Source organism: Amblyomma mixtum, chromosome 3 (assembly GCF_055824585.1).
Source record: "Amblyomma mixtum isolate Tamu chromosome 3, ASM5582458v1, whole genome shotgun sequence".
Lineage (NCBI taxonomy): Eukaryota > Metazoa > Arthropoda > Arachnida > Ixodida > Ixodidae > Amblyomma > Amblyomma mixtum.
In genome coordinates, this window is record NC_143014.1 from 222,645,403 (window position 1) to 222,669,208 (window position 23,806).

A 23,806-nucleotide genomic window follows, 5' to 3' on the forward strand; every position below is an offset into this window, starting at 1 on the left:
GCGTACTGCGGACAAATACACTTGCTGCTGCTGCTGCTGCTGCTGCTGCTGCTGCTGCTGCTGCTGCTGCTGCTGCTGCTGCTGCTGCTGCTGCTGCTGCTGCTGCTGCTGCTGCTGCTGCTGCTGCTGCTGCTGCTGCTGCTGCTGCTGCTGCTGCTGCTGCTGCTGCTGCTGCTGCTGCTGCTGCTGCTGCTGCTGCTGCTGCTGCTGCTGCTGCTGCTGCTGCTGCTGCTGCTGCTGCTGCTGCTGCTGCTGCTGCTGCTGCTGCTGCTGCTGCTGCTGCTGCTGCTGCTGCTGCTGCTGCTGCTGCTGCTGCTGCTGCTGCTGCTGCTGCTGCTGCTGCTGCTGCTGCTGCTGCTGCTGCTGCTGCTGCTGCTGCTGCTGCTGCTGCTGCTGCTGCTGCTGCTGCTGCTGCTGCTGCTGCTGCTGCTGCTGCTGCTGCTGCTGCTGCTGCTGCTGCTGCTGCTGCTGCTGCTGCTGCTGCTGCTGCTGCTGCTGCTGCTGCTGCTGCTGCTGCTGCTGCTGCTGCTGCTGCTGCTGCTGCTGCTGCTGCTGCTGCTGCTGCTGCTGCTGCTGCTGCTGCTGCTGCTGCTGCTGCTGCTGCTGCTGCTGCTGCTGCTGCTGCTGCTGCTGCTGCTGCTGCTGCTGCTGCTGCTGCTGCTGCTGCTGCTGCTGCTGCTGCTGCTGCTGCTGCTGCTGCTGCTGCTGCTGCTGCTGCTGCTGCTGCTGCTGCTGCTGCTGCTGCTGCTGCTGCTGCTGCTGCTGCTGCTGCTGCTGCTGCTGCTGCTGCTGCTGCTGCTGCTGCTGCTGCTGCTGCTGCTGCTGCTGCTGCTGCTGCTGCTGCTGCTGCTGCTGCTGCTGCTGCTGCTGCTGCTGCTGCTGCTGCTGCTGCTGCTGCTGCTGCTGCTGCTGCTGCTGCTGCTGCTGCTGCTGCTGCTGCTGCTGCTGCTGCTGCTGCTGCTGCTGCTGCTGCTGCTGCTGCTGCTGCTGCTGCTGCTGCTGCTGCTGCTGCTGCTGCTGCTGCTGCTGCTGCTGCTGCTGCTGCTGCTGCTGCTGCTGCTGCTGCTGCTGCTGCTGCTGCTGCTGCTGCTGCTGCTGCTGCTGCTGCTGCTGCTGCTGCTGCTGCTGCTGCTGCTGCTGCTGCTGCTGCTGCTGCTGCTGCTGCTGCTGCTGCTGCTGCTGCTGCTGCTGCTGCTGCTGCTGCTGCTGCTGCTGCTGCTGCTGCTGCTGCTGCTGCTGCTGCTGCTGCTGCTGCTGCTGCTGCTGCTGCTGCTGCTGCTGCTGCTGCTGCTGCTGCTGCTGCTGCTGCTGCTGCTGCTGCTGCTGCTGCTGCTGCTGCTGCTGCTGCTGCTGCTGCTGCTGCTGCTGCTGCTGCTGCTGCTGCTGCTGCTGCTGCTGCTGCTGCTGCTGCTGCTGCTGCTGCTGCTGCTGCTGCTGCTGCTGCTGCTGCTGCTGCTGCTGCTGCTGCTGCTGCTGCTGCTTGCTGCTGCTGCTGCTGCTGCTGCTGCTGCTGCTGCTGCTGCTGCTGCTGCTGCTGCTGCTGCTGCTGCTGCTGCTGCTGCTGCTGCTGCTGCTGCTTGCTGCTGCTGCTGCTGCTGCTGCTGCTGCTGCTGCTGCTGCTGCTGCTGCTGCTGCTGCTGCTGCTGCTGCTGCTGCTGCTGCTGCTGCTGCTGCTGCTGCTGCTGCTGCTGCTGCTGCTGCTGCTGCTGCTGCTGCTGCTGCTGCTGCTGCTGCTGCTGCTGCTGCTGCTGCTGCTGCTGCTGCTGCTGCTGCTGCTGCTGCTGCTGCTGCTGCTGCTGCTGCTGCTGCTGCTGCTGCTGCTGCTGCTGCTGCTGCTGCTGCTGCTGCTGCTGCTGCTGCTGCTGCTGCTGCTGCTGCTGCTGCGCTGCTGCTGCTGCTGCTGCTGCTGCTGCTGCTGCTGCTGCTGCTGCTGCTGCTGCTGCTGCTGCTGCTGCTGCTGCTGCTGCTGCTGCTGCTGCTGCTGCTGCTGCTGCTGCTGCTGCTGCTGCTGCTGCTGCTGCTGCTGCTGCTGCTGCTGCTGCTGCTGCTGCTGCTGCTGCTGCTGCTGCTGCTGCTGCTGCTGCTGCTGCTGCTGCTGCTGCTGCTGCTGCTGCTGCTGCTGCTGCTGCTGCTGCTGCTGCTGCTGCTGCTGCTGCTGCTGCTGCTGCTGCTGCTGCTGCTGCTGCTGCTGCTGCTGCTGCTGCTGCTGCTGCTGCTGCTGCTGCTGCTGCTGCTGCTGCTGCTGCTGCTGCTGCTGCTGCTGCTGCTGCTGCTGCTGCTGCTGCTGCTGCTGCTGCTGCTGCTGCTGCTGCTGCTGCTGCTGCTGCTGCTGCTGCTGCTGCTGCTGCTGCTGCTGCTGCTGCTGCTGCTGCTGCTGCTGCTGCTGCTGCTGCTGCTGCTGCTGCTGCTGCTGCTGCTGCTGCTGCTGCTGCTGCTGCTGCTGCTGCTGCTGCTGCTGCTGCTGCTGCTGCTGCTGCTGCTGCTGCTGCTGCTGCTGCTGCTGCTGCTGCTGCTGCTGCTGCTGCTGCTGCTGCTGCTGCTGCTGCTGCTGCTGCTGCTGCTGCTGCTGCTGCTGCTGCTGCTGCTGCTGCTGCTGCTGCTGCTGCTGCTGCTGCTGCTGCTGCTGCTGCTGCTGCTGCTGCTGCTGCTGCTGCTGCTGCTGCTGCTGCTGCTGCTGCTGCTGCTGCTGCTGCTGCTGCTGCTGCTGCTGCTGCTGCTGCTGCTGCTGCTGCTGCTGCTGCTGCTGCTGCTGCTGCTGCTGCTGCTGCTGCTGCTGCTGCTGCTGCTGCTGCTGCTGCTGCTGCTGCTGCTGCTGCTGCTGCTGCTGCTGCTGCTGCTGCTGCTGCTGCTGCTGCTGCTGCTGCTGCTGCTGCTGCTGCTGCTGCTGCTGCTGCTGCTGCTGCTGCTGCTGCTGCTGCTGCTGCTGCTGCTGCTGCTGCTGCTGCTGCTGCTGCTGCTGCTGCTGCTGCTGCTGCTGCTGCTGCTGCTGCTGCTGCTGCTGCTGCTGCTGCTGCTGCTGCTGCTGCTGCTGCTGCTGCTGCTGCTGCTGCTGCTGCTGCTGCTGCTGCTGCTGCTGCTGCTGCTGCTGCTGCTGCTGCTGCTGCTGCTGCTGCTGCTGCTGCTGCTGCTGCTGCTGCTGCTGCTGCTGCTGCTGCTGCTGCTGCTGCTGCTGCTGCTGCTGCTGCTGCTGCTGCTGCTGCTGCTGCTGCTGCTGCTGCTGCTGCTGCTGCTGCTGCTGCTGCTGCTGCTGCTGCTGCTGCTGCTGCTGCTGCTGCTGCTGCTGCTGCTGCTGCTGCTGCTGCTGCTGCTGCTGCTGCTGCTGCTGCTGCTGCTGCTGCTGCTGCTGCTGCTGCTGCTGCTGCTGCTGCTGCTGCTGCTGCTGCTGCTGCTGCTGCTGCTGCTGCTGCTGCTGCTGCTGCTGCTGCTGCTGCTGCTGCTGCTGCTGCTGCTGCTGCTGCTGCTGCTGCTGCTGCTGCTGCTGCTGCTGCTGCTGCTGCTGCTGCTGCTGCTGCTGCTGCTGCTGCTGCTGCTGCTGCTGCTGCTGCTGCTGCTGCTGCTGCTGCTGCTGCTGCTGCTGCTGCTGCTGCTGCTGCTGCTGCTGCTGCTGCTGCTGCTGCTGCTGCTGCTGCTGCTGCTGCTGCTGCTGCTGCTGCTGCTGCTGCTGCTGCTGCTGCTGCTGCTGCTGCTGCTGCTGCTGCTGCTGCTGCTGCTGCTGCTGCTGCTGCTGCTGCTGCTGCTGCTGCTGCTGCTGCTGCTGCTGCTGCTGCTGCTGCTGCTGCTGCTGCTGCTGCTGCTGCTGCTGCTGCTGCTGCTGCTGCTGCTGCTGCTGCTGCTGCTGCTGCTGCTGCTGCTGCTGCTGCTGCTGCTGCTGCTGCTGCTGCTGCTGCTGCTGCTGCTGCTGCTGCTGCTGCTGCTGCTGCTGCTGCTGCTGCTGCTGCTGCTGCTGCTGCTGCTGCTGCTGCTGCTGCTGCTGCTGCTGCTGCTGCTGCTGCTGCTGCTGCTGCTGCTGCTGCTGCTGCTGCTGCTGCTGCTGCTGCTGCTGCTGCTGCTGCTGCTGCTGCTGCTGCTGCTGCTGCTGCTGCTGCTGCTGCTGCTGCTGCTGCTGCTGCTGCTGCTGCTGCTGCTGCTGCTGCTGCTGCTGCTGCTGCTGCTGCTGCTGCTGCTGCTGCTGCTGCTGCTGCTGCTGCTGCTGCTGCTGCTGCTGCTGCTGCTGCTGCTGCTGCTGCTGCTGCTGCTGCTGCTGCTGCTGCTGCTGCTGCTGCTGCTGCTGCTGCTGCTGCTGCTGCTGCTGCTGCTGCTGCTGCTGCTGCTGCTGCTGCTGCTGCTGCTGCTGCTGCTGCTGCTGCTGCTGCTGCTGCTGCTGCTGCTGCTGCTGCTGCTGCTGCTGCTGCTGCTGCTGCTGCTGCTGCTGCTGCTGCTGCTGCTGCTGCTGCTGCTGCTGCTGCTGCTGCTGCTGCTGCTGCTGCTGCTGCTGCTGCTGCTGCTGCTGCTGCTGCTGCTGCTGCTGCTGCTGCTGCTGCTGCTGCTGCTGCTGCTGCTGCTGCTGCTGCTGCTGCTGCTGCTGCTGCTGCTGCTGCTGCTGCTGCTGCTGCTGCTGCTGCTGCTGCTGCTGCTGCTGCTGCTGCTGCTGCTGCTGCTGCTGCTGCTGCTGCTGCTGCTGCTGCTGCTGCTGCTGCTGCTGCTGCTGCTGCTGCTGCTGCTGCTGCTGCTGCTGCTGCTGCTGCTGCTGCTGCTGCTGCTGCTGCTGCTGCTGCTGCTGCTGCTGCTGCTGCTGCTGCTGCTGCTGCTGCTGCTGCTGCTGCTGCTGCTGCTGCTGCTGCTGCTGCTGCTGCTGCTGCTGCTGCTGCTGCTGCTGCTGCTGCTGCTGCTGCTGCTGCTGCTGCTGCTGCTGCTGCTGCTGCTGCTGCTGCTGCTGCTGCTGCTGCTGCTGCTGCTGCTGCTGCTGCTGCTGCTGCTGCTGCTGCTGCTGCTGCTGCTGCTGCTGCTGCTGCTGCTGCTGCTGCTGCTGCTGCTGCTGCTGCTGCTGCTGCTGCTGCTGCTGCTGCTGCTGCTGCTGCTGCTGCTGCTGCTGCTGCTGCTGCTGCTGCTGCTGCTGCTGCTGCTGCTGCTGCTGCTGCTGCTGCTGCTGCTGCTGCTGCTGCTGCTGCTGCTGCTGCTGCTGCTGCTGCTGCTGCTGCTGCTGCTGCTGCTGCTGCTGCTGCTGCTGCTGCTGCTGCTGCTGCTGCTGCTGCTGCTGCTGCTGCTGCTGCTGCTGCTGCTGCTGCTGCTGCTGCTGCTGCTGCTGCTGCTGCTGCTGCTGCTGCTGCTGCTGCTGCTGCTGCTGCTGCTGCTGCTGCTGCTGCTGCTGCTGCTGCTGCTGCTGCTGCTGCTGCTGCTGCTGCTGCTGCTGCTGCTGCTGCTGCTGCTGCTGCTGCTGCTGCTGCTGCTGCTGCTGCTGCTGCTGCTGCTGCTGCTGCTGCTGCTGCTGCTGCTGCTGCTGCTGCTGCTGCTGCTGCTGCTGCTGCTGCTGCTGCTGCTGCTGCTGCTGCTGCTGCTGCTGCTGCTGCTGCTGCTGCTGCTGCTGCTGCTGCTGCTGCTGCTGCTGCTGCTGCTGCTGCTGCTGCTGCTGCTGCTGCTGCTGCTGCTGCTGCTGCTGCTGCTGCTGCTGCTGCTGCTGCTGCTGCTGCTGCTGCTGCTGCTGCTGCTGCTGCTGCTGCTGCTGCTGCTGCTGCTGCTGCTGCTGCTGCTGCTGCTGCTGCTGCTGCTGCTGCTGCTGCTGCTGCTGCTGCTGCTGCTGCTGGCTGCTGCTGCTGCTGCTGCTGCTGCTGCTGCTGCTGCTGCTGCTGCTGCTGCTGCTGCTGCTGCTGCTGCTGCTGCTGCTGCTGCTGCTGCTGCTGCTGCTGCTGCTGCTGCTGCTGCTGCTGCTGCTGCTGCTGCTGCTGCTGCTGCTGCTGCTGCTGCTGCTGCTGCTGCTGCTGCTGCTGCTGCTGCTGCTGCTGCTGCTGCTGCTGCTGCTGCTGCTGCTGCTGCTGCTGCTGCTGCTGCTGCTGCTGCTGCTGCTGCTGCTGCTGCTGCTGCTGCTGCTGCTGCTGCTGCTGCTGCTGCTGCTGCTGCTGCTGCTGCTGCTGCTGCTGCTGCTGCTGCTGCTGCTGCTGCTGCTGCTGCTGCTGCTGCTGCTGCTGCTGCTGCTGCTGCTGCTGCTGCTGCTGCTGCTGCTGCTGCTGCTGCTGCTGCTGCTGCTGCTGCTGCTGCTGCTGCTGCTGCTGCTGCTGCTGCTGCTGCTGCTGCTGCTGCTGCTGCTGCTGCTGCTGCTGCTGCTGCTGCTGCTGCTGCTGCTGCTGCTGCTGCTGCTGCTGCTGCTGCTGCTGCTGCTGCTGCTGCTGCTGCTGCTGCTGCTGCTGCTGCTGCTGCTGCTGCTGCTGCTGCTGCTGCTGCTGCTGCTGCTGCTGCTGCTGCTGCTGCTGCTGCTGCTGCTGCTGCTGCTGCTGCTGCTGCTGCTGCTGCTGCTGCTGCTGCTGCTGCTGCTGCTGCTGCTGCTGCTGCTGCTGCTGCTGCTGCTGCTGCTGCTGCTGCTGCTGCTGCTGCTGCTGCTGCTGCTGCTGCTGCTGCTGCTGCTGCTGCTGCTGCTGCTGCTGCTGCTGCTGCTGCTGCTGCTGCTGCTGCTGCTGCTGCTGCTGCTGCTGCTGCTGCTGCTGCTGCTGCTGCTGCTGCTGCTGCTGCTGCTGCTGCTGCTGCTGCTGCTGCTGCTGCTGCTGCTGCTGCTGCTGCTGCTGCTGCTGCTGCTGCTGCTGCTGCTGCTGCTGCTGCTGCTGCTGCTGCTGCTGCTGCTGCTGCTGCTGCTGCTGCTGCTGCTGCTGCTGCTGCTGCTGCTGCTGCTGCTGCTGCTGCTGCTGCTGCTGCTGCTGCTGCTGCTGCTGCTGCTGCTGCTGCTGCTGCTGCTGCTGCTGCTGCTGCTGCTGCTGCTGCTGCTGCTGCTGCTGCTGCTGCTGCTGCTGCTGCTGCTGCTGCTGCTGCTGCTGCTGCTGCTGCTGCTGCTGCTGCTGCTGCTGCTGCTGCTGCTGCTGCTGCTGCTGCTGCTGCTGCTGCTGCTGCTGCTGCTGCTGCTGCTGCTGCTGCTGCTGCTGCTGCTGCTGCTGCTGCTGCTGCTGCTGCTGCTGCTGCTGCTGCTGCTGCTGCTGCTGCTGCTGCTGCTGCTGCTGCTGCTGCTGCTGCTGCTGCTGCTGCTGCTGCTGCTGCTGCTGCTGCTGCTGCTGCTGCTGCTGCTGCTGCTGCTGCTGCTGCTGCTGCTGCTGCTGCTGCTGCTGCTGCTGCTGCTGCTGCTGCTGCTGCTGCTGCTGCTGCTGCTGCTGCTGCTGCTGCTGCTGCTGCTGCTGCTGCTGCTGCTGCTGCTGCTGCTGCTGCTGCTGCTGCTGCTGCTGCTGCTGCTGCTGCTGCTGCTGCTGCTGCTGCTGCTGCTGCTGCTGCTGCTGCTGCTGCTGCTGCTGCTGCTGCTGCTGCTGCTGCTGCTGCTGCTGCTGCTGCTGCTGCTGCTGCTGCTGCTGCTGCTGCTGCTGCTGCTGCTGCTGCTGCTGCTGCTGCTGCTGCTGCTGCTGCTGCTGCTGCTGCTGCTGCTGCTGCTGCTGCTGCTGCTGCTGCTGCTGCTGCTGCTGCTGCTGCTGCTGCTGCTGCTGCTGCTGCTGCTGCTGCTGCTGCTGCTGCTGCTGCTGCTGCTGCTGCTGCTGCTGCTGCTGCTGCTGCTGCTGCTGCTGCTGCTGCTGCTGCTGCTGCTGCTGCTGCTGCTGCTGCTGCTGCTGCTGCTGCTGCTGCTGCTGCTGCTGCTGCTGCTGCTGCTGCTGCTGCTGCTGCTGCTGCTGCTGCTGCTGCTGCTGCTGCTGCTGCTGCTGCTGCTGCTGCTGCTGCTGCTGCTGCTGCTGCTGCTGCTGCTGCTGCTGCTGCTGCTGCTGCTGCTGCTGCTGCTGCTGCTGCTGCTGCTGCTGCTGCTGCTGCTGCTGCTGCTGCTGCTGCTGCTGCTGCTGCTGCTGCTGCTGCTGCTGCTGCTGCTGCTGCTGCTGCTGCTGCTGCTGCTGCTGCTGCTGCTGCTGCTGCTGCTGCTGCTGCTGCTGCTGCTGCTGCTGCTGCTGCTGCTGCTGCTGCTGCTGCTGCTGCTGCTGCTGCTGCTGCTGCTGCTGCTGCTGCTGCTGCTGCTGCTGCTGCTGCTGCTGCTGCTGCTGCTGCTGCTGCTGCTGCTGCTGCTGCTGCTGCTGCTGCTGCTGCTGCTGCTGCTGCTGCTGCTGCTGCTGCTGCTGCTGCTGCTGCTGCTGCTGCTGCTGCTGCTGCTGCTGCTGCTGCTGCTGCTGCTGCTGCTGCTGCTGCTGCTGCTGCTGCTGCTGCTGCTGCTGCTGCTGCTGCTGCTGCTGCTGCTGCTGCTGCTGCTGCTGCTGCTGCTGCTGCTGCTGCTGCTGCTGCTGCTGCTGCTGCTGCTGCTGCTGCTGCTGCTGCTGCTGCTGCTGCTGCTGCTGCTGCTGCTGCTGCTGCTGCTGCTGCTGCTGCTGCTGCTGCTGCTGCTGCTGCTGCTGCTGCTGCTGCTGCTGCTGCTGCTGCTGCTGCTGCTGCTGCTGCTGCTGCTGCTGCTGCTGCTGCTGCTGCTGCTGCTGCTGCTGCTGCTGCTGCTGCTGCTGCTGCTGCTGCTGCTGCTGCTGCTGCTGCTGCTGCTGCTGCTGCTGCTGCTGCTGCTGCTGCTGCTGCTGCTGCTGCTGCTGCTGCTGCTGCTGCTGCTGCTGCTGCTGCTGCTGCTGCTGCTGCTGCTGCTGCTGCTGCTGCTGCTGCTGCTGCTGCTGCTGCTGCTGCTGCTGCTGCTGCTGCTGCTGCTGCTGCTGCTGCTGCTGCTGCTGCTGCTGCTGCTGCTGCTGCTGCTGCTGCTGCTGCTGCTGCTGCTGCTGCTGCTGCTGCTGCTGCTGCTGCTGCTGCTGCTGCTGCTGCTGCTGCTGCTGCTGCTGCTGCTGCTGCTGCTGCTGCTGCTGCTGCTGCTGCTGCTGCTGCTGCTGCTGCTGCTGCTGCTGCTGCTGCTGCTGCTGCTGCTGCTGCTGCTGCTGCTGCTGCTGCTGCTGCTGCTGCTGCTGCTGCTGCTGCTGCTGCTGCTGCTGCTGCTGCTGCTGCTGCTGCTGCTGCTGCTGCTGCTGCTGCTGCTGCTGCTGCTGCTGCTGCTGCTGCTGCTGCTGCTGCTGCTGCTGCTGCTGCTGCTGCTGCTGCTGCTGCTGCTGCTGCTGCTGCTGCTGCTGCTGCTGCTGCTGCTGCTGCTGCTGCTGCTGCTGCTGCTGCTGCTGCTGCTGCTGCTGCTGCTGCTGCTGCTGCTGCTGCTGCTGCTGCTGCTGCTGCTGCTGCTGCTGCTGCTGCTGCTGCTGCTGCTGCTGCTGCTGCTGCTGCTGCTGCTGCTGCTGCTGCTGCTGCTGCTGCTGCTGCTGCTGCTGCTGCTGCTGCTGCTGCTGCTGCTGCTGCTGCTGCTGCTGCTGCTGCTGCTGCTGCTGCTGCTGCTGCTGCTGCTGCTGCTGCTGCTGCTGCTGCTGCTGCTGCTGCTGCTGCTGCTGCTGCTGCTGCTGCTGCTGCTGCTGCTGCTGCTGCTGCTGCTGCTGCTGCTGCTGCTGCTGCTGCTGCTGCTGCTGCTGCTGCTGCTGCTGCTGCTGCTGCTGCTGCTGCTGCTGCTGCTGCTGCTGCTGCTGCTGCTGCTGCTGCTGCTGCTGCTGCTGCTGCTGCTGCTGCTGCTGCTGCTGCTGCTGCTGCTGCTGCTGCTGCTGCTGCTGCTGCTGCTGCTGCTGCTGCTGCTGCTGCTGCTGCTGCTGCTGCTGCTGCTGCTGCTGCTGCTGCTGCTGCTGCTGCTGCTGCTGCTGCTGCTGCTGCTGCTGCTGCTGCTGCTGCTGCTGCTGCTGCTGCTGCTGCTGCTGCTGCTGCTGCTGCTGCTGCTGCTGCTGCTGCTGCTGCTGCTGCTGCTGCTGCTGCTGCTGCTGCTGCTGCTGCTGCTGCTGCTGCTGCTGCTGCTGCTGCTGCTGCTGCTGCTGCTGCTGCTGCTGCTGCTGCTGCTGCTGCTGCTGCTGCTGCTGCTGCTGCTGCTGCTGCTGCTGCTGCTGCTGCTGCTGCTGCTGCTGCTGCTGCTGCTGCTGCTGCTGCTGCTGCTGCTGCTGCTGCTGCTGCTGCTGCTGCTGCTGCTGCTGCTGCTGCTGCTGCTGCTGCTGCTGCTGCTGCTGCTGCTGCTGCTGCTGCTGCTGCTGCTGCTGCTGCTGCTGCTGCTGCTGCTGCTGCTGCTGCTGCTGCTGCTGCTGCTGCTGCTGCTGCTGCTGCTGCTGCTGCTGCTGCTGCTGCTGCTGCTGCTGCTGCTGCTGCTGCTGCTGCTGCTGCTGCTGCTGCTGCTGCTGCTGCTGCTGCTGCTGCTGCTGCTGCTGCTGCTGCTGCTGCTGCTGCTGCTGCTGCTGCTGCTGCTGCTGCTGCTGCTGCTGCTGCTGCTGCTGCTGCTGCTGCTGCTGCTGCTGCTGCTGCTGCTGCTGCTGCTGCTGCTGCTGCTGCTGCTGCTGCTGCTGCTGCTGCTGCTGCTGCTGCTGCTGCTGCTGCTGCTGCTGCTGCTGCTGCTGCTGCTGCTGCTGCTGCTGCTGCTGCTGCTGCTGCTGCTGCTGCTGCTGCTGCTGCTGCTGCTGCTGCTGCTGCTGCTGCTGCTGCTGCTGCTGCTGCTGCTGCTGCTGCTGCTGCTGCTGCTGCTGCTGCTGCTGCTGCTGCTGCTGCTGCTGCTGCTGCTGCTGCTGCTGCTGCTGCTGCTGCTGCTGCTGCTGCTGCTGCTGCTGCTGCTGCTGCTGCTGCTGCTGCTGCTGCTGCTGCTGCTGCTGCTGCTGCTGCTGCTGCTGCTGCTGCTGCTGCTGCTGCTGCTGCTGCTGCTGCTGCTGCTGCTGCTGCTGCTGCTGCTGCTGCTGCTGCTGCTGCTGCTGCTGCTGCTGCTGCTGCTGCTGCTGCTGCTGCTGCTGCTGCTGCTGCTGCTGCTGCTGCTGCTGCTGCTGCTGCTGCTGCTGCTGCTGCTGCTGCTGCTGCTGCTGCTGCTGCTGCTGCTGCTGCTGCTGCTGCTGCTGCTGCTGCTGCTGCTGCTGCTGCTGCTGCTGCTGCTGCTGCTGCTGCTGCTGCTGCTGCTGCTGCTGCTGCTGCTGCTGCTGCTGCTGCTGCTGCTGCTGCTGCTGCTGCTGCTGCTGCTGCTGCTGCTGCTGCTGCTGCTGCTGCTGCTGCTGCTGCTGCTGCTGCTGCTGCTGCTGCTGCTGCTGCTGCTGCTGCTGCTGCTGCTGCTGCTGCTGCTGCTGCTGCTGCTGCTGCTGCTGCTGCTGCTGCTGCTGCTGCTGCTGCTGCTGCTGCTGCTGCTGCTGCTGCTGCTGCTGCTGCTGCTGCTGCTGCTGCTGCTGCTGCTGCTGCTGCTGCTGCTGCTGCTGCTGCTGCTGCTGCTGCTGCTGCTGCTGCTGCTGCTGCTGCTGCTGCTGCTGCTGCTGCTGCTGCTGCTGCTGCTGCTGCTGCTGCTGCTGCTGCTGCTGCTGCTGCTGCTGCTGCTGCTGCTGCTGCTGCTGCTGCTGCTGCTGCTGCTGCTGCTGCTGCTGCTGCTGCTGCTGCTGCTGCTGCTGCTGTCTGTGTGTAGTACTTTGAAGCGTGTATTGAAGAGTGTTGCGCCATTCGTGTGTGATATTAAATGCTTCCCCGAAACATGCCTTTATTTCTTTTTTTTTTCTTTTAATGAAGGCAATACTCTCGACGCGGTTGGCCTCAGAGTAAATCTCGGACTGACTTTCGTGCTTTCTAGCTTCCTCAGCATTGAGACGTTCTTCCTGCTCAGGTAAGTGTGCGCTCGAAGGATGGAAACAGAACAGCGTTTATTGACCTTGCTTTTCGAAATAGTCACCAACTTATGGATCTATTCCAATATCCCCCATACTCTCAGAGTTTTCAAATAAGCCGGGAATTGGTAGTCCTGGTGAACTGATATTAAGGTTGAACTTCAGCTAAACCAGGAACATCATGCAAAGACTGTCCGAGGCCTGTATATCGCCAGTTCCCTGAGCATCTTGTGTTTGTCCCCATTTAATTAATACAAGAAATAATTTGATTTCTTCCTGATGCTGCATTGCGGGCCAAGAAAGGAAAACTAAAAATTGGAGGGGACACTTAAGCCCTGCCTTAAATGTATGACGCAATAGATTAATGGACTAATGTCCACGTATGCAGAATTGGTCGTTATCTACTTAACATTCATTCCCTTAACATTTCCAGAGCGTCATCATGCCACTTCTGGCGCAGTGGTGCAGCGGTAAAGCGATGTGCCTCTGCTCTACGATGGCAGGCGCTGCCACGGGTGGGGCTTGTGCGACCTAGGTTGCTCTTGCCAAGCAACCGCTCGCGATCAGTCAATAATTTAACTGCCACCTGCCACGGCGCGCAGTTTGTTCACAATCCGGTGGGCAAGTTGTGATGACGCCACAAGGTCACGGGACCTAGGCGGCCCATCGAGACGTATCGGAGGCATCAGGGGCGAACTGACTGCGTCACCCTTGCGCAGAGCGCTCTAGCGCCGTCTTCTCCTGCATAAAAGTCGACACTTTGTTGGAGTGTCTAGCTTTCAAGGGCTACGCTTACGTGGAAGTAGAGCCACATGAACCTGGAAGAAAGGTGGGCACAAGGACAGGGATAAAAATGAACTGAAGGCAAACGGTTACGCCGCAAACCACTTCTGACGGAAGAAGAGCGCATTATTGTGCCATAATTTATTCATAAATAGCCGGTATGTCTTTTTTACCCGTGCATTGTTGAATTTATAATAGAAAATTGAAATATCATACCTTTTTGTTCACTACTGTATGCGCACTTTAAGCCACAAGTAATGCCAGCCTAGAACCAAAGACTTCACACGCGCGAAGGATGTCAAGATGCCTTTGAGCATGAAATGCTTTTAGCGCCCATTCTCACCAATCTGAACTGAAAATTGTCCTGAAATCGGGGCAAAGCTCACGTTAAAACTGACGCCGAATAAGAGCTGACTGCCTTCTCATACTTATCTTGTGTTTTACAAGCCCTGATGATTGGCCGCTATAATACACTATCCTGCTTTAAGCACTTCCAAAGCAATGCACCTTGACGTTATTCCAGCGGATTTTCGACCGCTTACGGCGTCTTCAAGGAGACACGCCAGAATAAGCCTCAAGAGCCTTGGCCGTTGAAAGTGTGGAGGCGGTACATAAGGTGAGCAGTGCACGTTTCTATTTTCTATGGCAAGCTTTGCGTTCCGTAAGCTCGATGAAACCCGTTCTTGGCCTAGGCATGGCGTATTTTAACTAGTCTGCAACTTATACAGACCTTTATAGGCGACTTAAGGGTATTAAATATTTACTTTGCACTATCTTTCATTACGACATACTGCGAACTTTAGAGAGAAGCCGGCAAAATTGTGCAGTTCTTATGCAGTACGTCGGTGTGCCTATAATAGCGTGTGTGACTGAGAGCTTGTGTGCAAGAAGACGGCTGCAAAAGCGCATTATCCGAGGTGCAGGGCGTTTTTTTTTTCTCGTTTTTCCCACTGCGTGACAATGTCGGACAAGGGAGACTGTAATGCACACGGAAACAAGCGCGTGCTGTCTGGCTGCGTCCACAACAAGGAGTTTTCAGGCATGTATTTCTTTACCAAAGCCATTCCGTCTGACTCAAACACGTTCGTTAGTCGTTGACCGATTAGTGGAGTTAAAGGGATGCACCAGCAGAAGCCGTCGAAGGAAACACTGTAGTGAACATACGGAAGACAATATTTGCGTTCTGTGGTTACAAACTTTTGGCACGGAAATCTGCGTCAAGCCTGTGAACTTCCCTAGGACGACCTCACCGGCACGCCGCTTCTTTTCTACGGTGAGCCTGCTAACGACTACAGCTCCACCCCGTTTATTCGCAGATACGCAGTTTGTCTACAGCAGTGCGAACCTGATAATTTAGTTTCGTAAACCTGAAGCCCTAGAGTCCTGATTTAGGAAGCAGAATAGCAAAAGAAATGTCTTTACTTGTTCTCTTTCCTATATACACAGGTGGACGGGACCGCCACTTATCCTTATCCTGATCGTGTTCGTGTACCCGGTCCCCATGAATGGGCCGGTGGCCGACCAGCAAAAAGAATCCAGCGTGATAAAGCCTTGCCGAGAGTCCTGGTGGTACCTGGTGCTGCAAGTCGTAAATACACGGCATATGAATGACATGGTAGTTTCTTACATTTAGTATACGAAATAATAAAAGCACTGCAATTAACGCACAGCTTTTGTAAAGAGATGTGCAAGCCATGGGATTAGCTTTCAGCCTGCGTAGTCCGACTCTTGTAGCACCCCTAGAACTCTTGAGATCCGGAGCGGTGACGTCGAGAGTGCCTTTCACCTCCGATCGATTCTAGTCGGTAGTGGGGCTCGATGAACCACGTTGCTTGGCTCGGAAGGAGAATGGTTGGCTGTCGATTTTATTGCGATAACATTAGAAGCCTCATCGGGGAAAAAAAAGTTTTGCCGGTCACATAATTCCTAGTACGGGAATTGACGTCACCAGGCTTGAAGTGACAACTATAAGTTTCGATGTATCTTCATTGTATCCGTGTCGCCACCTCTAAACACCTTCGGGAAATGTCTAGTTGTGCGCAGGCAGACGTTTGGAGGTCCGCATTCACAACCATGAAAGAATGACACAAAACTTGCTCTAAAGGCAGCAACAGTTTCTAATATATGGCACTGCCAACCCATAATCTAATTAGGTGTCCCTATTATCTTTTTTTAAAAGATTGGCGTCTGTGGGTTCGCAATTTGCAAAGCAAGAGCAACGTTTAATATAAAGTTTTGTATCCTCAGCAGTCGAAAGATATGGAATTGAAAGTATGCTGCATTCAAAATCAAGCTTGGAATTTTCTATTTCTCAGAGGCGAACTACTTTTCACCGAGGTCCTTACGTTCGAAGCTGTACCTCCGCAATCGCTTCACATCTTTCATAGCAGGCATATTCGTTAATAAATGACCAGTTTATAGTAACGCTTCCGTATCCGAATTCACGCTTTGCGTTAATCTTGCAACATGCTTTATTCACCGTGAAAGTTAAGGGAAATAAATAGCGCACAAGAGAAGACGGGACAAGCGAGGAGACACAGACAAGCGCTTTTCTGTGTCTCCTCGCTTGTCCCGTCTTCTCTTGTGCGCTATTTATTTCCCTTAAGTATGTCATACCAACATGCCCAAGCCTCATCTCTTCACCGTGAAAGGGTGAGGCCAGGTTATGAAGTTCTTTCGGACATAAATTTGGCGTGTCACTGAACGCATCTTATGCTTTATCTCGTAATGACAGCTAACGTGAACCGTAGCTGTTGCGCACCTATCATCATATTTTATAGCGCCCATTAAATATTGCAATTTTCTGCCTTTCTCTTCAACAAGACTACCGTCTTTGCTTCACGTTTCGTTCTCAGCGTCAGTTCTTCCTCCTGCTATATACAGGGTGTTTCACCTAAGACTTTCTGCAATTTTTAAAAATAAGCTATTTGACTTAGATGCGCGCTTTTTCTGGCATAGCATTGTCAGTGGTGTAGTACATCATAATGCGGCTCAGACGTGCTAACTAGCAGGTTGTGAGCCAATATTTAATAGTTAACTTTTAAACTATTACCGTTGGGCTCCTTAATTATTGAGAGACATGTAGCCAACCGTAAGTAATGTCCATATCCGTTTTCAGAATTTCGAGAACGTGATTATCCTCGGCGCTGTGGCCCAACAAATTTTGGCTATTTCGACGAGTTAGGTTCACTGGCGAGGTTGCTTTGCCTGCAAGCTTCTCAAACGGCATGTATTTTGGCGCGATGTAGGCGAAATTTGTTAGGCCACAGCGCCGAGGATAATCGCGTTCTCGAAATTCTAAAAACGGATATGGACATTACTTACGGTGGGCTGCATGCCTCTCAATAATTAAGGAGCCCAACGGTAATAGTTTAAAAGTTAACTATTAAATATTGGTTAACAAGCCTGCTAGTTAGCACGCCTTAGCTGCATTATGATGTACTACACCACTGACAATGCTATGCCAGAAAAAGCGCGCATCTAATTCAAATAGCTTATTTTTAAAAATTGCAGAAAGTCTTAGGTGAAACACCCTGTATATATGAGCGCTATGATTTATATGTGCCGGAGAGAAAGTGAAATTTAAAGATCTCTCCTCCAGTCGATTGGAACCCGTGATGTTCTTAGCGAAAACGATAGGTTGCTACTGTTTTGAACTGGCGATGTAACATAGCCTCGGAGATCCGCAAATGGAAATCGGTGCCGACACATGTATTTTACTCGCCAAATGGGCCTGTATTTGATGTTTAGGTCTTTTCTAGCCTATAAAAGCTCCGTTTTCTGTGGGATTGACCTCTGTGGTTACAACGCTCAGCCCTCTATATAAAGGCCAATTTCCGCGTGTCCTTAGCGTCCCTTGAACTTTTTTATTGCGAAAACACTCATACTCTCACCGACACCGACCATGAATCTTGTCTCGATCTTCCCTGTGCCTTTGCCTAGCAACAGCGACGCCATGTTAAGTTAAAGAGAAATCAAATAAATATGCATGACTGGGAGTCTAACCCGTGGCGGCGCGAACAGGCCAGCTTCGCAGGACGCTGCGCGAGAGCTCTAGGTTATCGTAGCAGCACAACACGCGTCGTCTTAAGCTGCAACACACTCTCGCGCTGTGCATTGCATGTCGTCGTCATCATGCGGCGCGAACAGACCAGATCATCTTACCCTCGATCAGAGTTTAGCCTGGCTCTAATATCGTCGCCAGAAGTGCCGACGATCCATCAAAGCAAAACCATCAGTCAGCCAGGCTAAACACAAGCTTTCGCACGTCGACTCGGTTTAACTACGTTAAAACCGCACCAGCTTCAACTTAGCCGTCGATTTCAGAGAGTTCAATGCACACAAAGCTGCGACGATACGCTGATACAATGGTCACCTCAGGTTTTAACGCGGTAGCGTTAAGGATCCCGTTCAACGGAGAACCAGGCGTCGCAGTTGGTGTTGGCATATCGAGAAAATCCGGATTGGTCGAGAGATTCGTGACGTCACACGTGGAGCTGCGGAATTAAAAAGGCATTAAAACATTCGACAAATTGCGTTTTTAAGGTCGCAAGATATAGCTCAAACGTTATAATGATATGTAAGAACGTAAAGTAAGTTTATTGCCCTGAAAAGAAAATGAGAGTAATCAAATCATAATTGAACTTGTGACCGTTGGGTGGCCAGTCAGACACGCTGCTCCTAGGCCCTCGAGGCGCGTTCATCAGACTCAGGCCTTGTGTGCCTTGTACGGCATTGTCTGTGTTTGCGAAGTGATACACAAAGAGGACCCAGGTCGCTGAAGGGACCCGTTGACGCTATCGCGGCATACCCTTACGGCGGAGATTAAGTGTCCCCTGATTTTTTTTTTTTTTTTTGCTCTTTCTCTTTCCAGTGTGCGCCGCATATATGGTTTCTGTCCTGCAACTTTCAAATATACCTGATGTGCTTCGGTTTTGTGATGCTCATGAAGAGGTAAGCTAAAACAAGCTTCTGTTTTCCATGAACGGAATGTTGCAACTTCAATACTGCGTATTAGCGCACGGGAGCAGAATAGTCAATCTAGGCACAAGCAGTACCCGCGAAATTATTTAGGAGCACTGTATCAGAGTAGTCTAATGATATAAAGGAATTACCCGCAGTGGAATACATTTTCCGTGTAGATGTCTTTACTCCTTGACATCCACAGAAGCACAGCCATGCGGCTACAAAGAAAAAGTATGCAATTTCTTTACACTAGAGCACATTAAAAACTTCGCTGCGGGGAATTCCTCTCAACACACTCAACTTACATCCTTCCCGCTTCGAGTTCTCCCGTCCAGCCTTCCTGGTTAGCTGATATGGTAGAGTTAGGTAGAGAGAGGCAAATGTAGTCCTACTGCTCTGTCTCAGTGGCAGACACAATATTCTCAATATGATGAAGGTATTCGGTCAATTTAAATGACATTACAGCGGCGTCTGCGAGAGTGTTCCAATCATTACAAGTGTGAGGGAAATAACTGAACTTAATGCAGCAATTTCTTAAAGCCGGTAACAGAATAAGCTTGCTGTGGCGATGTCTGGATATTTCGTTAGTTTTGATTTCAAGATAGTTTGATTTGTTTATCTTAAGGTCATTGTGGATAGTAAGCTAAAGGAATTTCAATCGTTAATATCTGGTTCTTGCTTCGAGCGTCGACAGCAGAGCTTGTTCGCAGAGTTGAGTTGGGGAATAGATAGGTTGGTACTTGTTCAATATAAATCTCGAGGCGAGGCATTCAATCTTTTCAAATTTGAGGCAGTTGACAGCTGTGTAAGGGTCCCATACTATTTTGGCATATTTTATTGCTCGCCTTACGAAGGTTTTGTATGCAAGACTCTTTACATCGAGAGTAACACTGTGCATGGTGCGTTTCAGGCCCCTTAGTGGCAGCCTTTGCTGAAACCCGCCCCGGTGGCTCAGTGGTAAGGCGCTCGTCTACTAAGCAGGAGTACCCGGGTTCGAACCCGACCGCGGCGGCCACGTTTCGATGGAGGAGAAACGCAAAAGGCACCTGTGTGCTGTACGATGTTAGTTCACGTTAAAGATCCCCAGGTGGTCGAAATTACTCCGGACACCTCCACTACGGCACCTCTTTCTTCATTTCTTCTTCCTCTCCCTCCTTCATCCCTTCTCTTGCGGCGTGGTTCAGGTGTCCACCGAGATATGGGAGACAGACACCGCGTCATTTCCTTTCCTCAACGAAACCAATTCTCTTCTTTCGTTGCTGAAACACCCAGCACATCACTCATTTCTATGCCTTTGTGCAGTAGAACAGCACGCCACAGCCGATCACATAGGGCCTGTCTGCGTTTCTATGCACCCCTTTCCTGTCTATTTTACAACTATAAGCCTTTCCAACAAGACTTCCCAGCACTGATGTGCGCTACAGTTCTTGTCCCGCCTGGACGTATACTCTTTATTTCTTCTCTACTTTGTTTCCACTGAGTCCTCTCCCTCGGTACAAGGAAACAAATAGATTGCTCATCTGGTTAACCTCCCTGTCTTCCCTTCCCTGTCTTTTTTTTCCTGTCTTCCCTTCCCTATATCTATTTCTCTAACAGGAGAGCTGTGATTGGCGCGGCCTGCCTGGCCATCATATCTGCGGCAGCGCTTGTGGCTGTGGGAGCACAAGTCTACTGGTACCGCTATAACGGCTACCTCTTCATGCGGTCAGCAGACATGATGTAAGGATATGTGCAAGTTTATTTGCACGCAGGACGAGCGGGACACGGCACCGCTCTTATAAGCCAGCGGGGGAGGTGACTGAGCTAGAGTTCCTTTTTTTGTTTTTTTCTTTTTTTAAGTTGCAGCGCCATCGTTCCCCTAATTACCATAATGTGCTCGCGCTCATGCTCCTGAAAGCAACTTTCTTATTTAAAAGAAGTTTTGTCAACTTCGCACCAGACGTTCATTCAGAGCTGGAAACGAATGGTTCCAGCTTATGCAAGCAGCAATAATTAGGTACTACGTTTGCGCGGTTCTGCGCGGTGCAGCCTCACAAGAAAAACGACGCCTTAGACCGAGTTGTTATTAGGCCATTTGATGCTTTAATCTCCTCCCCCCCCCCCCCCCCCGCCAAAAAAAAAGTAACATAAAAAAATGAGTGGCAAGCAAGGCCACCTTGGTGGTGCCTTTTTAAGGTACCGCTTGGTATTTGTGATTTCAAACCAGTTAAGCTTAATGTTCATCTGGTTTATTGCAATTTTTCCTCCTCCGATTTTATTATCTACGGTGACAACGAGCAATTAATTAAACCTTACAGTGTATATGAAGTATTTATATTCGATAAGTTATACTGCCGCCAATTACTGTTTGTTTCTTCACGCTCAAAGCCGCCGGAACGCGGTTTTGTCATTTTTTTTTTCTTTTTGATGCGAGATGCAAACGTACTTATCTCGATTGATTGCGGCCGCGCGCAACTGCTTCCACACTGTTGTAGTCGCTTTGGCGATTTATCTCGATGGTTCCTTGCCAGCTTTTAAATTGAGCACAGCCGAGAGCGACGAGCATTCCGTTCGGCGACCACCGGGCACCGTCTATCGCCGCCACCGAGTCATTGAGCTCTTTGTGGATGCAGGTGTGCTCAATAAGCAGTTTCTTTAAGAAGGAATTTCCGCTGTTTTTTCTGAATGTCGTAACCACTACATGACAATGTACATGGGTGTTGTAGGTCATACGTTAGGTATGTCAAGGTCTCCACAAAGGCGAACATGCTGCGGGTAACACACGGCTGTTCCTAACGGTATGGTGCTCGGCTGCTGACCCGAAAGACGCGGGTTCGACCCCGGCCGCGGCGGTTGAATTTCTTTGGAGGAGAAATTCTAGAGGCCCGTGTACTGTGCGATGTCAGTGCACGTTAAAGAACCCCAGGTGGTCGAAATTTCCGGAGCCCTCCACTACGGCGTCTCTCATAGCCTTAGTCGCTTTGGGACGTTAAACCCCATAAACCAAACCAAACCTATTCCTAACGGTAGGAGCATTCTCGCTGTATATCGACTTGATTAATCTGTTAAGTCTAACCGAACAAGTTGTCAAGCCGCCGTGGTGGCTTAGTGGTTAAGGTGCTCGGATGCTGGCCCGAACGACGCAGGTTCGATCCCGGCCGTGGCGGTCGAATTTCGATGCCAGGCGAAATGCTAGAGGCGCGTGTACTGTGCGATGCCACAGCGTGTGGAAGAACCCCAGGCGGTCGAAATTATCCGGAGCCGTCCACTACGGCGTCCCTCATAGCCTGAGTCGCTTTGGAAAGTTAAACCACATAAATCAAACCTAAAAAACATACCACATTGTCACATCGCCGGAAGTACGCCGAAAAATTTCAATTTCAAGGCTTTAGAGGAGCAAAATAAATCAGAAATGACACAACTCGAAAAAAATGTGGTCTCTGTCGCCCCTGAGACTGATTCAGGAATAAATTCTTCGAAATACAACCGCACAACATTATGAAACGGGTCATGAATGGTGCAAGCCGTGCTCTCAGTTTATCTCGGTCAGGTCATGAGCATGTTTGCAGCGGCGTTCAGCTGGTTCTCTTCGTTATCATCTTCGTACGCTGCGACTAAAGGTGTCATTGCCGATAGAATCAGGTGCCCACCTGCACCGGCGTCAAACCACACAGCGTCCCTTATCATCAGGACGCTTCCTAGTCATCTAATCTTCCCCCTGTTGCACTACCGCCGCCATCTGTGATCAATACTTCCCACTTGGGCTCTAACAAGTGGCTCGGGCTGGCGCTGCATGCTAGTGCCCTACCCACAAACACGTGCGCATACTGTTGTGATGATGGCCGGGTGGTTTAAGGTGTACGGCTTAGAATGGAAGTGGCAGCGGTAGCTACTCGCATCCTGTCCCCTGACACCATTTCTTCGCATTAAGCTATTCGTTAATTTTTTCCCTGCAGATTAGTAAAATTCTGACAGGAATTGCAGTGCGTTATTCAGCGGCGCTTTCGGCGTCAACTTGCGATCTTCAAAAGTACGTTCGAGGGAGGTTTCAAGAGCAAAGCATTTAATTCTGTTCAATAGCTTTATTCAGAGTTTTGTCTACGCTGTGTGAGGGAAAATAAGGGTCTTGTATGATGAAGGCTACGGTCGGTGGCGCGATGCTGCGCCAACTTAAACAAGCTGTTTTGCCGGCCAGTGGACAACCTTTCCAGGTGTATACCGGATGTTATACACAGGCAGCTGTTAAGCGCCCGTCTCTGGGTTTTGCGCAGTAGTAGTCCTTGTCGTCGTAGTAGTAGTATGTTGTTGTCGGCGTAATTGGTGGTACGATGCCATAGGAACCATTTGGGGAGGAGGGTGGGGGGGGCGAGAGGGGAATTACTGTGAAAGGAGGAGATTATGACCTGAGCGGATGAATGTGTAAGAGGTCGATGGTTACCGCTGGAACCAATCGGAGGGTGGTTACCGTGGATGGAAGAGCAGGTCATGGCGACAGCGGTCAAATCCCCAATCGGAGGTTGGTTGTTGCAATGGAAGGGAGAGGGCATGGCGAGAGCGCATGACGGCGCAACCTATATGTGGTTGCCATGGGAACTAACCAGAGGGTAGTTACTCTGGAAGAAGAATGAGGGTTACGGTGAAAGGAGGAGGATGTGGCAAGAGTGTAGGAAGGCGTTACCGGTGATTGGTTACCGTGGGAATCGTCCGGAGGTTGTTACCGTGGAAGGAGAACGGTATGTCGATTGCGGAGGAAGGCGTCCCCAGAGGGTGGTTATTGTGGAAGGAGGAGGGTGTTGTGAAAGCGTCAGAAGGCACAACCGATGTCTGGTTGCCACGGGAAGCGCTCGAAAAGTAGTTAACATGAAAAGAGGAGGATAGTTACCGTGAAAGGAAAGGCTACGGCTACAGCGTAGGAAGGCGTAAGTGGAGGGTGGCTGACACGGAAACCGTCCGTAAGGTGACTACCGTTGAAGGAGGAGGAATCGCCAACCGGAGCAGAGTTATCATGGAAAAAGGAGGGTCTGGCGAGAGCACAGGAAAGCTTAACCAGAGAGCAATTGCCATGGAAAGAGGAAGGTATAGCAAAGGTATAGCAATCCTGTTTGGGGATTTCAACTATCCCAATATCGACTGGCATAACCAGTCTCAGCCTATAGCCAGTCAAGAAGAGTCAAAAGAATTTATAGACGTTTGCCTTAATTTTAATTTAACCCAACTAATCTCCGAACCAACACGTGTCGCAGGGGAAACGGCTAACACACTCGACCTTATACTGACCACCAATCCAGACAGCCTAGAATTCATTACGTGTCTCAGGGAAATCAGCGATCATAAAGTAATCCATGCCAGTTTTAACTTCTCACCTGTAATAAGACAAACTACTCAGAAAACTATTAGCCTCTACAATAAGGGAAACTATGACGCAATTAACACCGAACTAGCTAACTTTATATCGACGTTTCAAACGGATCTTCATAGTAGAAGTGTAAACGACAACTGGGTGCTATTGAAACATAAGTTTTCTGAATTGATCAATAAATATATTCCGACACGAAGTTTTCGAAAAAATAATCAAAAACCCTGGTTTACAAAAGCTCTGAAAAAGCTTGAAAATAAGAAAAAACGCGCATTTAGTACAGCTAAGTGTCAAGCAAGCCAGCAGGCTTGGGATAAATACTACGAAACCGAACACACGTACTTGGCGGCGATTAGAAGTGCGAAGCGTTCATTTTACGAAGTTGATCTGCCAAAAATGATAACCGATAACCCCAAGAAGTTCTGGAAATTGATAAACCCGAAGGAAGCACGTCTTCCAACCCTCAGTAACAATTCTGGTGAAAGGATGACTGATATCGAATGTGCAAACGCGTTTAACACTACGTTTTCTTCCGTTTTTACTAACGAATCCGAAGCACCGTGTTTTAGATTGCCTCTTATAATCACCACAGGCATGGACGCGATAACCTTCAACAGTAATGGAATTTCGTGCATAATCGACAATATTAACAATTCCTCGGCCTCCGGCATAGATGAAATCAATTCAAAGGTCCTGAAAAACACTAAATCAGTCTGTTGCAGCATTTTTTGTTCATAGTTCTCGCAATCACTTTCCAAAGGTACCATTCCAGACGACTGGGAAGTGGGGAAGGTCGTTCCCGTCCACAAATTAGGTAGTACTGACTCACCTCTTAATTATCGCCCCATTTCATTAACAAGTGTACCGTGCAAAATCATGGAACATGTCATTTACTCTCAAATCATGCAATTTTTGG

At 56.1% G+C, this 23,806-nt stretch overlaps 1 protein-coding gene across 1 annotated transcript in view; it reads left to right on the forward strand.

The window, feature by feature from the left end:
* Nucleotides 1–23,806, forward strand: part of LOC149353811 (nose resistant to fluoxetine protein 6-like) — a 58,448-nt gene that overhangs the window by 20,346 nt on the left and 14,296 nt on the right. Inside the window, exons 7-11 of the mRNA XM_089575866.1 lie at nt 11,713–11,806; nt 13,114–13,206; nt 14,037–14,205; nt 17,464–17,543; nt 19,152–19,274. Of these exons, the coding sequence (XP_089431992.1) occupies nt 11,713–11,806; nt 13,114–13,206; nt 14,037–14,205; nt 17,464–17,543; nt 19,152–19,274 (559 nt within the window). The remainder of the gene's footprint in view (nt 1–11,712; nt 11,807–13,113; nt 13,207–14,036; nt 14,206–17,463; nt 17,544–19,151; nt 19,275–23,806) is intronic.